This window comes from Rhododendron vialii, chromosome 7a (genome assembly GCF_030253575.1).
Source record: "Rhododendron vialii isolate Sample 1 chromosome 7a, ASM3025357v1".
Taxonomy (NCBI): Eukaryota; Viridiplantae; Streptophyta; class Magnoliopsida; order Ericales; family Ericaceae; genus Rhododendron; species Rhododendron vialii.
The window spans coordinates 4,088,331-4,102,525 of NC_080563.1; the positions used below are offsets into that span (position 1 = coordinate 4,088,331).

The following is a 14,195-nucleotide window of genomic DNA, read 5'->3' on the forward strand; positions in this document are numbered from 1 at the left end:
TCGGCTTGGAATCGCGAGCGTGCCAAGGCAGGATTGTTGCCTAAATTTATATCAAGGCCTGGAAGCCTCGATTTGACTTCTAATCGAATAAAGTGCACGGTTTAAGGGTAAAACCGTGAGGAGGTTCCTGGTTTGCCTTAACGAAAAGGACTTAAAAATTTCCTAACCGCTGTTAGAAAATGGAAAGAAAGTAGAACAAGGCCTACAACATAATTAAAAGGACTTCATTGACAGTTTAACAAAGTCTGGTTATAAGGAAATGAAATAAAATCTAGGCTTGGCTAGATTGAGTACAAATTTTGTTAGAAAGTAAAGGTAATTGAAAAGAAAGACAAGTCGTGGACTTTGATGGTCGTGGACCTTTGCCAAGGCCTTCAACTCTGATATTTATAGGCAGAAGTTTCAGGCCATGAGCTGCTTGAGCTGCTTCCACAGGCCTTCATACATGGCTGCCAAGTGTTCTCCTGGTAAAGGCTTAGGCTTGAGCTGCTTCTACTTCCTTCAATGAGTGATTGCCACTTGTTCAAGCCTTGCTCGTCACTCCTAGAAATCAACTGAGGCCTGAAAAAACTCTCATTTCCTACATAAAAACTTGTAAAAGGCAAAAGGAATTTGGCCTGTACAGAATCTCCAAGCCTTTTGAGCTGCTTGAATGCCTGGATAAAAGATCTTGAGCCCACCAAGGTTAAAGGCCAAAATTTTACCAGGCCTTTCAGCCATTTCATTGGCTCTTGAGCCCCTTTTGAGGGCCTACTTGCTATTTTAAGTGTTTCCATATATAGAGATAAAAAGCAAAAGGAATTTGTTGGAACTTGTGCCCCATTTCTTGCCTCTTACGTACTTTAACTTCAGTCACCAAGCTTGGTTGAACAGCTTCTGCAGGCTTAATTGAGCTACTTGTGTGTTGTTAGAGAGAAACTTCTAAGCTTTTGAGCTGCTTGTGCAGGCCTGAGTTGCTTGTGAGTTGCTTGGGATGTCTCCATGCACGGCTGCCATGTGTCCCAAGCCTTGCTTTATGCTAAAAGATAGTAAAGATTTAGGCCTTGAGCTGCTTGCAAGCAGCTTGCCTTGAACTGCTTGCAAGCAGCTTACTTAGACCTGCTAAGCAAGAATATTCTAGGCCTTTGAGATGCTTGTGAGCAGCTGAAGGCCTTTTCCTGCCAATTGAAGGTCATATGTGACGTTTAAGAAGCAAACCCTTCCGTCACTTGGGTCCGAGCTTGAGCTGAACCATAGGCCTCCATCATTTGTAAATCTTGTGAGCTCAAGCCTGGAGAAAAACCCAGGTTTTAACTGATTTGGACCTGCGAGAAGGCTTTATTATTTTTAAGAACTGACCTAGTCCTGGATAAAACACTCAGACCTAGTGGGTCGACCGAAGACTTTGGCCAATCCTGGGCCCGAATTTGTGAAAGTGATATTTTGGGCATTAGTTTGTCCCAAGTCTTTGCAAACTCAAATGGCCCTTTTGCATTCAAACTGGCCCAATTCTACAGGTGACCGATTTATAAGTCTTCTCCAGGCCTGAAACTACCTCCAAGGCCATTCTTATATTCTTTTTCTAATTTTGGCAAAAGATGGGTGTAAATAGGTAGAGTATACGGCGTACCTCTTTATATGAGTATTATAGCGATACCAATAGATACATTTTTCCCTCTATTTTTTTTTATTTTTTGTCGTTAAGAATGTGTACCTTATTTTTTAGCTAAATGTATTAGGTGTTTAATTGCAAATTACCTAAATTGATGGATTTTCGTAGCATAGGAGTAAGAGATCAAACAAAATTCGAGATAATTTGTTTACATGTAATAAAAAAAATAACTTAGGGTGTCTAGTTGACCACGTATAAGCACATGTGGAGCCTCCTATGTCAAAGACGTTTTTACGTTCGCAAAGTGAATTATGTGAGTTTAGAAAACTTATTAGGAAAATTTTAAAATCAGCCCAATGGGCTGACGATAGTAGGTGTGTGAATGTGTATTAAAGGATGTAAAAAGTGCACAAAAATACTTATTTTTTTTGTCTTTTAATGTGTTTATCGTCAGTCCAGTGGGCTGACAATAGCAAGACCGAACTTATTATAGTGTTGGATTCCTCGCACAAGTAGCATACGGAACCCCTAACTAGAAGCCGTGTGAATAACTATACCAATGAAAGACATGCGAGACCGCCCCATAAAAAATAAAAAAAAAAGGATGGAAAGCCACCCACAAAACTAGCTTTTCAACTTTCTTTGGATCCATGAGTGGGTGGACCCATCGCCCTAGTCAGAAAGCAAAATTAATTTTTTTTTTTTTTTTTGTGTTGGGTGAGTATATCTTACGTGATACTCGTTCAGTATATTCGGGTCATTCAATACATTTTTGAATAGTTCGGATTGAAACCATCTCTCTTCTCACTCTAACACTTTCTCTCCCCTTTTACTTTCTCCAAATACAAGTAGTCTAAAAACACAATGAAAAATTCGAATACGCCAAACAGACACAATATGATACCTATCTGGGCCTCTGGCACTGAAAAATTTATCGTAAGCAACAAACACAAGTAAAAGTACATATTCTGTGGGGTCCAACTTAAATGGAACTCTTCCATTCATGACATAATACTCCAGTATTATTGACATGGTCCACTTGCCTTTTTTGGTCCCCGCTTCTACCAAATAGCACGTGGAATCCGAATAATTCCAACCATCTCAACTTTCCAACCTTTTTTTGGTTTTGTTATCACCATCAATTTTTGTGTTATTCGACCATGATCATATCAACCTTATTTTTATCACGATTAATTAATCGGGCACCAACCTTGACTGCTTATGTTTTTCTAATTTGAGATTTACCAACTCTCTGGATGAGTTTCTCAAACGGGCTAAACAAAGACTGAGCCAGAAATTTTGCATAGGGAGGACGAATGTGCAAAATTTAAAAATAATAATAATTGATGATAATTTAGCTAAAGACACTTTTAACCTCTTTAACTTTGAAATTATATATAGTAGTAAATTTTAAGATAGATCATTCTTCTACATACATCAATTTGTGGGGTTAAATGAGCTTCTTCTTTTTTTAAATAAATTGGCTAATGTCAGCTCAAAAACTCACCCTAATATTTATCCCGTTTACAGTTTATTTTGACATGTTTTGAGAGAAATTAGAAAACTGGCTATTGCCTTGGTAATAAGATATCAAATATAAGAAATTGTAAGAAATACTTGAAGGAACTATTTTGATAAGAGTATTGATAGATCTAAAAATTTACTGAATGATTACATTGTAAATTATACATTAAAATTCATATTTTTTGTGTACAGTTTACCATTTAATGAGATTCATAATTGAGATACCTTCTTTTCAAATGCGAAACATATATATTTTTTAATTTTTAGACACACCATAAAAACATGTATACAGAACTTGATTTAATGCAATTTTGGAGAAGGTTGTTTATAGACCTTGATTTGATGAATTTCTTCAATTATTTTCCGCTTTAATAAGGTAAATTGTCTTATGACTCATTTAAGTTCTTTTCGATGTAAAATTCTAACTTATGTTCTAAACTACTACAGCTATATAGAAGGGAGTCCGGGCAAGGCACGAGCTATTATAGAAAGTTATTGGCATATATTTTGTCGGTAATTGTTTGCTTAGTTTACTTTAAATGTCATATAGTGGCTTTTGCTTCTTCTTTTTTGGTTTGTCTCGATAAAAGAAAACATAAAAGTACACGTCAAATTTGGAAATAGTTTCACTAGAGAATGATAAAACCATTTTTTTTTTTAAAGTTATTTTGGTTAAGTGACATAACAAGGTGCCACATGTTGATTTCCTCTCAAACAAGCTCATGTCGATTAAAAACAATGCATTATAGCGACACGTATGAAATGTCTCTATCTCATGATTCTCATTTACTCCTTTTTTTTTTCTAAGTATATTTACTACTCCCTATTTATTTACACGTTGATGAAATCTATAATTTTTTAATCTCCTCATTTTATTTTTCTAATAGTAGAAGCCAATTGGCGAAGGTCATTATTAGTAGCTAATAGATGTGCTTGTCTTTTTGACTACATCGCCATGGGTGTCGGTCTTGAATTTCATTAACTTGAAATGTGCTCATTCTCGGTTGAGGGATAAAATCAAAAACTTTCATTTCATAAGCTCGTTGATTAGATTAGGTTATCTAGGTGAAAATTTAGGCCGACCAAATATCGGTAACGATGTGATCAATGCCGGCCCCGACATTTGGGTTGCCCAAACCCGACCTTCCGCTTGATTGCCCACTTGAAAATTCTAATCGCAAGGAAGATTTGCAGGGAACCACGCAAGGAAAAATGCGTTTGGGCTCATTCCGAGTCTCACAAAAATCTAGAAAAATATCCAAAATTTTTTAATATTATTTTATGGGGCCCTGTAAAAAATCGGCTCCAAGAGATATCGATCGGTAAGTATTACTTTTGGATTCGTTGAGGCGAAATTGCTCAATTCGCCCATATGAATTCAAAAGTAATACTTACTAATGTCCGTTGGAGCTGATTTTTTATATGGCCCCATAAAATAATATTAAAAAGTTTATAGATATTTTTCTAGATTTTTGTGGGACCTGGAATGGATCCAAACAAGTTTTTCCTTATGTGGTTGTCTGCAAATCTTTATTGCGAATAACAGTGCTCGTTGCCTACTAGTGTTAATTATAAAAAAAAGACATACAAGCAACAACAAAAAGAAGGACAAAAACAATATTATATTGTCCATTTAGCTTGAATTACATCATCCGTCCCTTCTCGTTTTGGCTATAGCGTCCCTTTTCTTTTTCTTCTTCTTATCTGATAGCCTTCCTAATTTTCTCTCTTAATAATTTGCCCTCCTAATTTTTTTATCTGTTATTTATCCTAAGTATGTAAAAACCTCTCTTTTATCCTCCTAATTTTCTCAAGTATCATAATTTTTTAAAGTAGGTGGAAACCATACATATTTACTTTTTTTTTTAAAATATGTACAAAATTTTTTGGATGATGCCCATAAATATATATTTTTGCTAGATTTTTATTTTTATTTTTGTATACATACAAAATTTTTTTTTTTTTTGTGGCCCCTTGCCGGGGGTTGTCCGAGCCGGCCGGCCAGCTTGCGGGGCTTACCCCTGGCCGGCCCTGTATGTGATTAAAGGGTATATATCTTACATCATATTTTCTAACTCATTTACAAGGTCTAACTTTTTCAATACGTATATGGGCCCATTACGTAATTTATGATATTCGATCAAATCTGAATTTCTAGTCTACTCGAGGATCTTAAGAAAGTGAACATTTCTGATTTTATCATCAGACCCGAGATGGGCCTACAATTACCATACACCACATGCCCGGTTCCATTTGTTGTTGAGTGGAATCATGCATACTGCATACTACAAAGGCCAAGGCTTATTTGCTTTCCAGAGATATCATTATCGTTATCGTACTCCAGAGAGATAAACGGAAAAAAAGAAAAGAAAAAGAAAAGAACATCCGCTCGAGCCGGCAAGGGCATTCTGTAGCCGGCGAGGGATTAGTGGCCGGCACCGCCTCGCTTGTTTGTATGAAGCAGGAAGATGCAATTTAGGTCCAGCTTCTTTTGACTCAACCGTCTTTTTGACCGATCAGTAATTTGTGGGTCCTGAACAGTCATAATCATTTGAAGATTGGAATCGTTTACAAATTTTTACAAATTTTTTATTTCTGAAAAAAGATTATGCGATATTAGATTAACAATTAACAATTGTTTTTCAAATATAATTGTGTATCTTAAATGTATCAACCAATATCCGATGGGAAATTTTTGATGTGTTTTTGGGACACGTCTGTCTAGATAACAATAGGTTCCAATATAGTGTTGCAATTTTTTAAAAGGTGGGGCATATGATAGACACGAAATTAATCTTATTTGATCGATATGATATAACATATTCGCTTACTTCTATTATTAGATAAAGTGTTTAAAATCAAAAAAGAAACCATCTATTATGAAAATATACGCATTTTTCTAGATGTTCAAATAGTGAAAAATGGACAATCTTTAGAATGGATAAATCGTAAATATAGACCAAACCCCACCTTAGAAAGGATAAATCATACACACAGAGCAATTCAAGGGCGTGCCTAGCCTAGAAATGTAAAGGGGAGTGTTTTTCATCTCCTTTTAACAAGAGAGATTTCCAACGAGGTTGTTTCCACTTTTCAGGAGTTTGCACCCACTTTGAGGTGTGAGTTCGATTTTTGTAACTAGGCCAACTGGTTAGGAGGTGAAAATTCACGTAGCGGTAGGTAGTCTCGTGAGCACGTCTAGTAATCCCTTTTCTAACTGCTTCTCACACTCTATGAGGATGTTGGTTTTCTGTGACCGAATCTAATTGGATTGTCTCGTCCCGTTTGAGATATCTCTTATGTTGCAAATAAAAAAAATCAAAGAGTTTAATTTTTTTTTTCTATTTTCCAACCATAGAAAGAGGCATTCGAATTTCCAAATAATTAAATATTAAACCCTTGCATCACTCCAATGATCTCCCCAAATCCAATCCAAAAATCAAATCCCCCCACCCTCTCCCTCCCCTCCTATTTATCCCCCCTCTCCGTCCAAACGGACCAAAGCCTACAAACTGGAGGAGAAGAAAATCCAACATCGCATTTAAGCTAAAAAAAAGGGAAAAACTCCACGTAGAGAGAGAGAGAGAGAGAGAGAGAGAGAGAATCCAGTCTCGGCGTTAATGTTGTAGCAGATCTCGAAGCCCTACCTTCTCTCTTCAAGAACAGGTTTTTCCATTTCAAGAACCGTTCTTGGACCGACTTCGGCCCTACCTCTGATCCATTCCTTCATTCTTTCGATTCATTCCGGTACACTCGGTTCGAAGAAGCGCAATAACATTTTCCCCCTTCGAAAATCCGAAAGTGCTTGAATACTTTCGTTCCTCGATTCAGTTCTTGCTGTTCAATAATCAATGGCCGTGTAGTTAATACTTGCGAGGCGTGGATGGACGATCGAGGTGGATCGTTTGTAGCTGTTAGGAGGATCTCTCAACAAGATCTCAACCGAGGCCATTCCACTTCTTCTGGTATATTACATGAACTCATTCTGTTATACGTAATTTGGCGCCTCTTTCTATATACGTATATTATTTCTTCGTTTTCGTCTACGTGCTTGTCAGGAGTGAAATATAGAAGTGTTCGGATCCGTGGATTGAAAATTAGGTCATATTAAGATTCATGACTACTTGCATTGAGATCTTTGGTGAGTAATAAGCTGGATGCAGCTGCTTTTGTCTTCTTGATTTTTTTCGTCTTGTTTTTTTGATTCGTGTATAGTAGGTGTGTGGATTAGCATAAGCGTGAAAACAGCTTAACTCTTTTGTGTTGTATGTTGGGGTATTTACCTATATTGCATTATAATGATCATGGTTGCCCGCCATGAGAGCATCTCTGACGGTTTGAGCCTCTTTTTTTTTTTTTTGGTTGAGCCAAAGCTATTTTTGGCTTGTTACTGTAGTATTTTGTCAAGATTTGGCAAAGTTGCTCCAACGGTCCCGAAGGCGGAAGCCGTTTTTTACCTTAACCCTTACGGCTGTTGGATCACTTGAATCATTTCATAGGTATCTGGACAAAAAAGGTAGAAACACATGCTGATGTGGCAATTTAATGGCTTTGCCATTTGTTGTGCCAAATTTGGCTTGATAAATGGCAAAGCCATTTTTCGTCGTGACTCTTGAGAAGTGGTCGACCATTGGAGCTCATTTTTCGAGACCTCATGCCAAACAATGGCTTTGGCTTGAGAAATGTCTTACCATTGGAGATGCTCTAACTGATCGTTTGAGACAGCTGTCCCTATCCTTATTTTGTTATGGTTAGTATTATTCCTCGGCTGTAATGAAGCAAAATGGTGTAGTCCAGTGAGTCCTACTTTATATGGAAACAGATATCACGACGTATGATAGACATGGCTTGAAGCTAAGCGTGACTTTGTTTAACATGGCAATGGTGCACGGGACGTGGTGTAAGAAATTGACTAATTTAGGGTATAAATGATACAAAATGATAATTATATACTAGTGTGTATTCTGTGTTTTTAATTGATAATACATACTCTAGCTAGCCTTGGGGAGAGGTTAAGGGAAGAAGGTTTCTCTTCTGAATGTATAATGACGGTAAAAGATCAGGAATTTAACTCATTCATGAGTTTGGATCTTGAATAAAACTCGGGTTTCTCGAGTGCTGATTGGTATCCAAATGCTACTTGAATTTCGTTACTTTAGTAGCATCTTGATGTTGGGATTACGTGCTGTATTACTGCTTTATCTCCTTTTTATATATTCTTTTCTTGGGCTGGAGCTAGGTATAGTTCCCCGAGTAGAATATGAAGCACTGCTGCACTGGCCTGTGCTGTAGCTAAATATTGGGTGTTTTAGTCTCCACTTTCAGTCTAGTTGCTTCTTTTGAATGCATTCATAAATATACTGAAAGAAAATGTAGTACAGGAGTAAAATTGGTTAATTTCTGATCATTCCATGTTACTTAGTGTAACATGCTGTCAGTATAGTAATTTGGGTCAAATCATGTCGTATTTGTCACTTTTCCGGAGACCTGTATTTGCTGCAACTAGAGAGCACTCGTCTTTGCTGCGACTATGTGCTTATAGTATAAAAAAGGATTCTGAGAAATGATCTCTCGCGAGTAGTGGATAATATATTATTATATTTTAGATGTTCACATCAGCTTGTCTCATAGAACAGAAGTAGAATTTTGTTTTTTCTTAACGCATTTTCTTTTTAACCTCATTTTTATGTCATCTGTCTAACTAATGACAGTATGACAGTTAAATCTGGAGTTCATTCTGATCACAGTTTATGAACCTTATGTATGGTTGTTTAGACTTGTATGTACTACCATTACATCCTTGATCAGGAGCCATTGTATGGGAGAAAAAGACCTGATTGATATCTTCTGTGCCCTATATATTCTTAGTTGAAGATCTATGACTTCATTTCATGTGGCAATGGCTTTGTTCTATTGCAGCTGAAGTTGTAGCAGGATCAGCAGCATGGCTTGGCAAAGGTCTTTCTTGTGTTTGTGTCCAAAGTAGAGAGGGTGATGCTCGTCCATCATTTGATTTGACTCCTGTCCAGGTAATAAACATTCTAGTGATTTGTTTGGTTTTTGTCTCCTGGTCCCTTCTAATCCCAAAATTGGTTTGTCCCATTGGGGTATTGATAGTCTGGATAGAGTATTAGTCCTACGACACGATGGGGGTAACACATGCCATTCTGCCCGCCCACAGATAAACAATCCCCCCTGCGGATTGTCTTCCCTCTCCATGTAACGGCTGCCATAATAATCCGGGAAATATAATCTAGTTCTTTATCAGGTCCTAAGCAGACAAGGGACAAGATCTCGTCGTCTCTGATAAATCCATCTAGCCATCTCTTATCGCCATGTGGGTCCCACGGAATAAAGAAATGTTTATCGTGCAGTATAACTTATCCCCTTTCTCCCAATCTTGTACCCAAAAAATTGTGTCAAAGGGTTGAAGAATTTATACAAGCTCAAGAAAGTTCACGAATAATTGGAAGGCGTTCACTGTGTACAGACGGAACAGTGTACGAAAGCAAATTAAGAACAGCAGACGGTAGAGTTCAGTGAGTTTTAGATGTTAAGGACATGATAGTTTAATGATTGGCTGGTAATATAGTAATTAAAACAAATCAATCCAACGATCAGATATCAGATGTTTGCCAACATCTGATCTGCAGTAAATGTAACACTAATGGAATGAAGGAGAAACTGCAATACTCTTGCCCATTTCTTGATTCCTTGCAAAACTAACATACAAAACTGCCCAGAAGGGTTTTATAAACCAATTAAAAAGGTAATATCGGATGAGGACCTATCAGAATCACTGAGAGTGGGCCATACGCTTATGTGATAACCTTGCCTAAATATACAATTCTAACTAGAGCAAGCAATACGATTGTGCCTGAATGCTTGTTTTACCTGTCATGATCCTCTATCTCTCTTATTTTCTTTCCCAATTCTTTTATGGTCCAATTTTAATGGCTAAAGGATAACACTCTAGCGTCAACGACCTTGATATATTCTCTCATGTTGGTGTTGTTAGGAGGAGTGCTTACAAAGGCTACAGAACCGTATAGAAGTTGTATATGATAGTTCAAGTCCAGAACATCAGGTGCCCTTCTTGCTCAATAATCAGTGAATGTTTCAGAAACGAATTATATATACTCATGCTTTCATATTTTCCAAGTGGTTGTGGGAGGTCAGTCAATGTAATGAGTGCAATTGTTTATCTTGGAACCAAAGAATGACAATCTATATAGTTATTCAGTTTTTACCTCTGTTATGCTGTTGTAGGAAGCTTTGAGGGCTTTGTGGGATGCTGCCTTTCCCGGAGAAGAACTTTGTGGTTTGGTATCTGAACAGTGGAAGGCAATGGGTTGGCAAGGAAAAGATCCATCCACAGACTTCAGGTTCAGCAGCATTTCCTTTGTTTTACTCATGGATTTTTTAAGCTTGCTGTGTGATACTGTGATCTATTTATCGTTCGTGCGTTGCTTATGTGTAGACTCTCTCTTTCTCTGGCTGCAGGGGTGGTGGTTTTATATCGCTGGAGAACTTGTTGTACTTTGGTAGGAATTTCCCGGTATGGCCAGTTATCTGCTAAATATTCTTAATCAATCCCTCTCTCCTTCCCTTTTGTTTTATGTGCTTGTCTATATTATGATTTGCTGAGCATCCGTTGAAGATGTGTCTTTTGCTTTCAGTTTCCTCATGCTGGAGCATGTTAGAAGAATTTAACGATTGAGTCAGAAATAGTGGACTTTTTTCTTTATCCATTGTTGCTTAGTTTAATGACTCATCTAACTACAAACCACTGCATAGTCTAAACCTGGCCTTGTTTTTATTTTATTCTCTCCCTTTTCGGGATTTGTGCTACAATTTAACATGTAAAGACTTGCCACAATTTCTGCAGAGGTCATTCCAGGATCTTCTCCTAAAGCAGGATGGTGACAGGGCCATGTGGGAATATCCATTTGCTGTCGCTGGTGTGAACATCACTTTCATGCTTATTCAGATGCTTGATCTTGAAGCAGGTTTTCTCGTTTTCTCGTTTATTCTCGTCTTGTGTGTATTTTTATAATTTGTCAGTTTATAACTAGACAGCAGGAGATGTTTTAATTTAATGTTATATGAAATCACTGATAATCCTTTTTCCAACACTCTTTATAAACTCCCATGAATTCTAGTTTGCACTATTGCTTCTAGTTGTTATCCTTCAGTGTCTTCTGAGAAAGCAGTTCATTTGAGCTTGGGAGAGATTTATTTGTTGGCATAATATATGTTTGAAGGCACTTATAAAAAAAAAAATATTGAAGGTGTTTAATTAAATTTAATTGGGACAGTTTAGTCCATACTTTTGTTGCATTTGAATGTATGGTGTTGCTTTGAACAAAGATGATCTTTGGATATAGATAACTGAGGGTAATTTTTGTTGTTAAAAGAATTGATTATAGTGATGATGATCAGTAGACACAATTGAAAAAGGATGCCCACACATGCACATTGGAACAAGGAGGAAGAAAAAAGAAAACACCAACGCAAGAGGAGGCTAAAAGAAAAAGGTGAAAGTGTGACTTCATTTGCATGGCGCATGCAAATGATGGTATCTGGTCCCTCTAATAACGTCGGTCCTAAATTATAAGATGATCAAATTGCTGGAACCGAAGGCTAGAGCTTCAACATAGTTTACAATTTTCATAGATGCATACCTGTCATATATACATTCAAGAAGGAAATTGATTCGATTTAATGCAATTCATATGCTAATTCTGCTTTTCAACTCTGCAGTAAAGCCACAAACAATGCTAGGAGCAACTTTTTTGAAGTTTCTTGCAGGTAGGCCTTGTCTTGATCCCAAAATGATTTCCTTTCATTAAAGTGTTATTGAGAGAAAAAAGGTATTGATGCCAGTATGGAGCATCTGCTTTGTGCCATGTGTGCAATTTATGGGGCTGAATGGATTTCATTACAGGAGCAAACTATTGTATGCCAAATTATGTATGTTTCCTGGTTAACTTTTCTTGTTAGCGGTTATTGGTTCTAATTAAATCCCCCCTCTTCCCTCTCTCTTCTGTTGTGCAGAAAACGAATCAGCATTTGACCTTCTGTATTGCATAACGTTCAAGTTGATGGATCATCAATGGCTCACCATGCGTGCGTCGTACATGGACTTCAATGTATGAGTTAATTTATTAGAATTATAGCAGTAGGGACTAGGGATCATGAAAAAGCATGCAAGTTCTTCCTTTTATCCCTGCAATCATGGAATTTTTTGGAATACGTGCTTGACAAAACTAACTTGTGTTAGGAGGCCACATTACGGTCCCATGCCAAGATTCTCTGCTGAACTCTTTGATGTGAATTGATGCACAATTTGCTTTTAGCATCAAGCTTTGACCTGTTCTGAGAGAAATGCCAAAGCATTTTGTACAGATTTGATCCGCATTTACCTCATACCTAACATGCTAGGATTTGTATTCAGATTTGCACGTTACAGGCGGGAACTATTAGAGAGCGTTCCTTTATTGCTTAATTTCTCAGTTTCTTGTGAATCTGTGATACAACTTTTTGCTGGAAGAGTTATCTGTGTAAAAATGCATGTCAGTTAATGCATTTGAAAGAGTCGTTTGCTTTTTCATTATGAAGCCACTTTAGCGCGAAGCACAGTTACCAGAATGGGTATGATACAGATGGATACGAATCCTTAGGAAAAATCAGAGCAAAAAATCCTACTTGCTAGTTGTTTTCAGTCCACTGTCCCTCATTGACCTGTCTCAGCCTTATTTTGATCTTGTGTGATTTTGAGGTAATTTGTTCCCTAATCCCTATCACTTCTGTTCTCTCATTTTTTCTTACAGGCGGTGATGAAAGCTACTCGTCGTCAGCTGGAAACAGAGCTTCTGCAGGAAGGCATAAAACGGCTTGAAGATCTGCCGTCATATAACCTTCTCAAGAGATACTGAGAGAGATTTAGGGCAATATGTTCAAGATTTGTGGTGTACCAGTTTTCCTCAAATTAGAGGAGGTCAAGTCTGTGTTACCAGGATGTGGATTTAAAAGAAAAAGATGTCCTTCCGTGAAGGCAGGTTGTTTAGGACTTCTCATTAGCAATGGTAGGAGTTATGCCCACTTGGCTGCAGTTTCTTAGTTGGGTTTTAGAAGGCACCGGATTGTTCAGGCCGGGGAGATGTGCTATGTTTGATATGACTTTGAGAGAAGTTAGTTTCTAAGAGTAACTAATGTTTTTGTACTTGTGGTTTGTAGTGATGATAGGGATCAGCTTTTGGTAGTCTACATTGGGCCACTTTGATGTCTTCATTTGAGTTTGATAAAGGAGAGATTAGCCAGAATCGAGTTGAATGATCGGGTTAACTTAGGTGTCTGGTTCTTGCATGCGTGAGATTTGTTGTTGAATTTTTTACGCCCTCGATGAGGAGACAAGTTTGCAAATTGCAGTGGAATGTGCTTATTTGATAGAAAATTTCAGTTGGATGAGTAGAAAAACATGGAATTTATTTAGGTTTAAATGAAATTTGTTCTTAGAAAGATGTATATACAAGGGATAGAGAGGATGTACTTCTGATGCTCCCTACTCCCTCGATATCTCAGTGGGAAATTTGTTCTTATCTTTTGTTGTTCTTATCTTTTGTTGTTCTTAGGATGAGGATTGCAAAAGGTGTCAAGACGCGTAGAATATTAGTTAGATGGATCAAATGATGAAGTGCTTCGGGGGTGTTGTGTGACCGCAGAATTCTCAAAACTAGCCATATTATAAGACCATGTAACCATTCTCTTTCAGTTTTATAGTTGGCCATCGCTGCAGACTTGAATCGACACAGGTTTTTGCCAAATTCATTAATCTGTGAAAATTCCATCCAAAAGATCAGGTCTCCTCATACGCTTGATGAAGTCAAGTTTCTGTACAGAAGTTCCATAATCAAAGAATATCAGGTGAAAATGCAGTGACTGAAGAGGAATATGAACATAGTGATCATGACCATGATTATTGGATAATATGGATGAATATGAATATCACAACGTTATCAACATGATGGAAGTATGAGGTCACTTGAAAGAGCATAGTACGTGAGAATCTTTCTTAGCA

At 37.4% G+C, this 14,195-nt stretch overlaps 1 protein-coding gene across 2 annotated transcripts; it reads left to right on the forward strand.

Annotated features, from left to right (window-relative positions):
* The first annotated feature begins 6,496 nt into the window (after window positions 1-6,496).
* LOC131331822 (uncharacterized) lies at window positions 6,497-13,571 on the forward strand. Of its 2 annotated transcripts, XM_058365755.1 has the most exons (10): window positions 6,940-7,080; window positions 7,174-7,256; window positions 9,035-9,144; window positions 10,134-10,202; window positions 10,385-10,500; window positions 10,619-10,673; window positions 11,004-11,124; window positions 11,879-11,926; window positions 12,173-12,267; window positions 12,949-13,571. In XM_058365755.1, exons 2-10 carry the CDS (start codon window positions 7,232-7,234, stop codon window positions 13,051-13,053), a joined length of 744 nt encoding a protein of 247 aa, XP_058221738.1. In that variant the 5' UTR covers window positions 6,940-7,080; window positions 7,174-7,231; the 3' UTR covers window positions 13,054-13,571. The 2 variants fall into 2 exon arrangements, with proteins under 2 accessions (XP_058221737.1, XP_058221738.1); XM_058365754.1 differs by lacking the exon at window positions 7,174-7,256 and having other exon boundaries at window positions 6,497-7,080.
* Window positions 13,572-14,195: the final 624 nt, after the last annotated feature.

Bases quoted from the DNA above. Each gene is read 5' to 3' on its own strand.
- LOC131331822 (XM_058365754.1), top strand. From the start codon at position 6,999: ATGGACGATCGAGGTGGATCGTTTGTAGCTGTTAGGAGGATCTCTCAA. The intron at 10,203-10,384 runs GTGCCCTTCTTG...ATGCTGTTGTAG, and splicing joins GTTCAAGTCCAGAACATCAG to GAAGCTTTGAGGGCTTTGTG. The intron at 11,927-12,172 runs GTAGGCCTTGTC...TCTGTTGTGCAG, and splicing joins TTTTTTGAAGTTTCTTGCAG to AAAACGAATCAGCATTTGAC.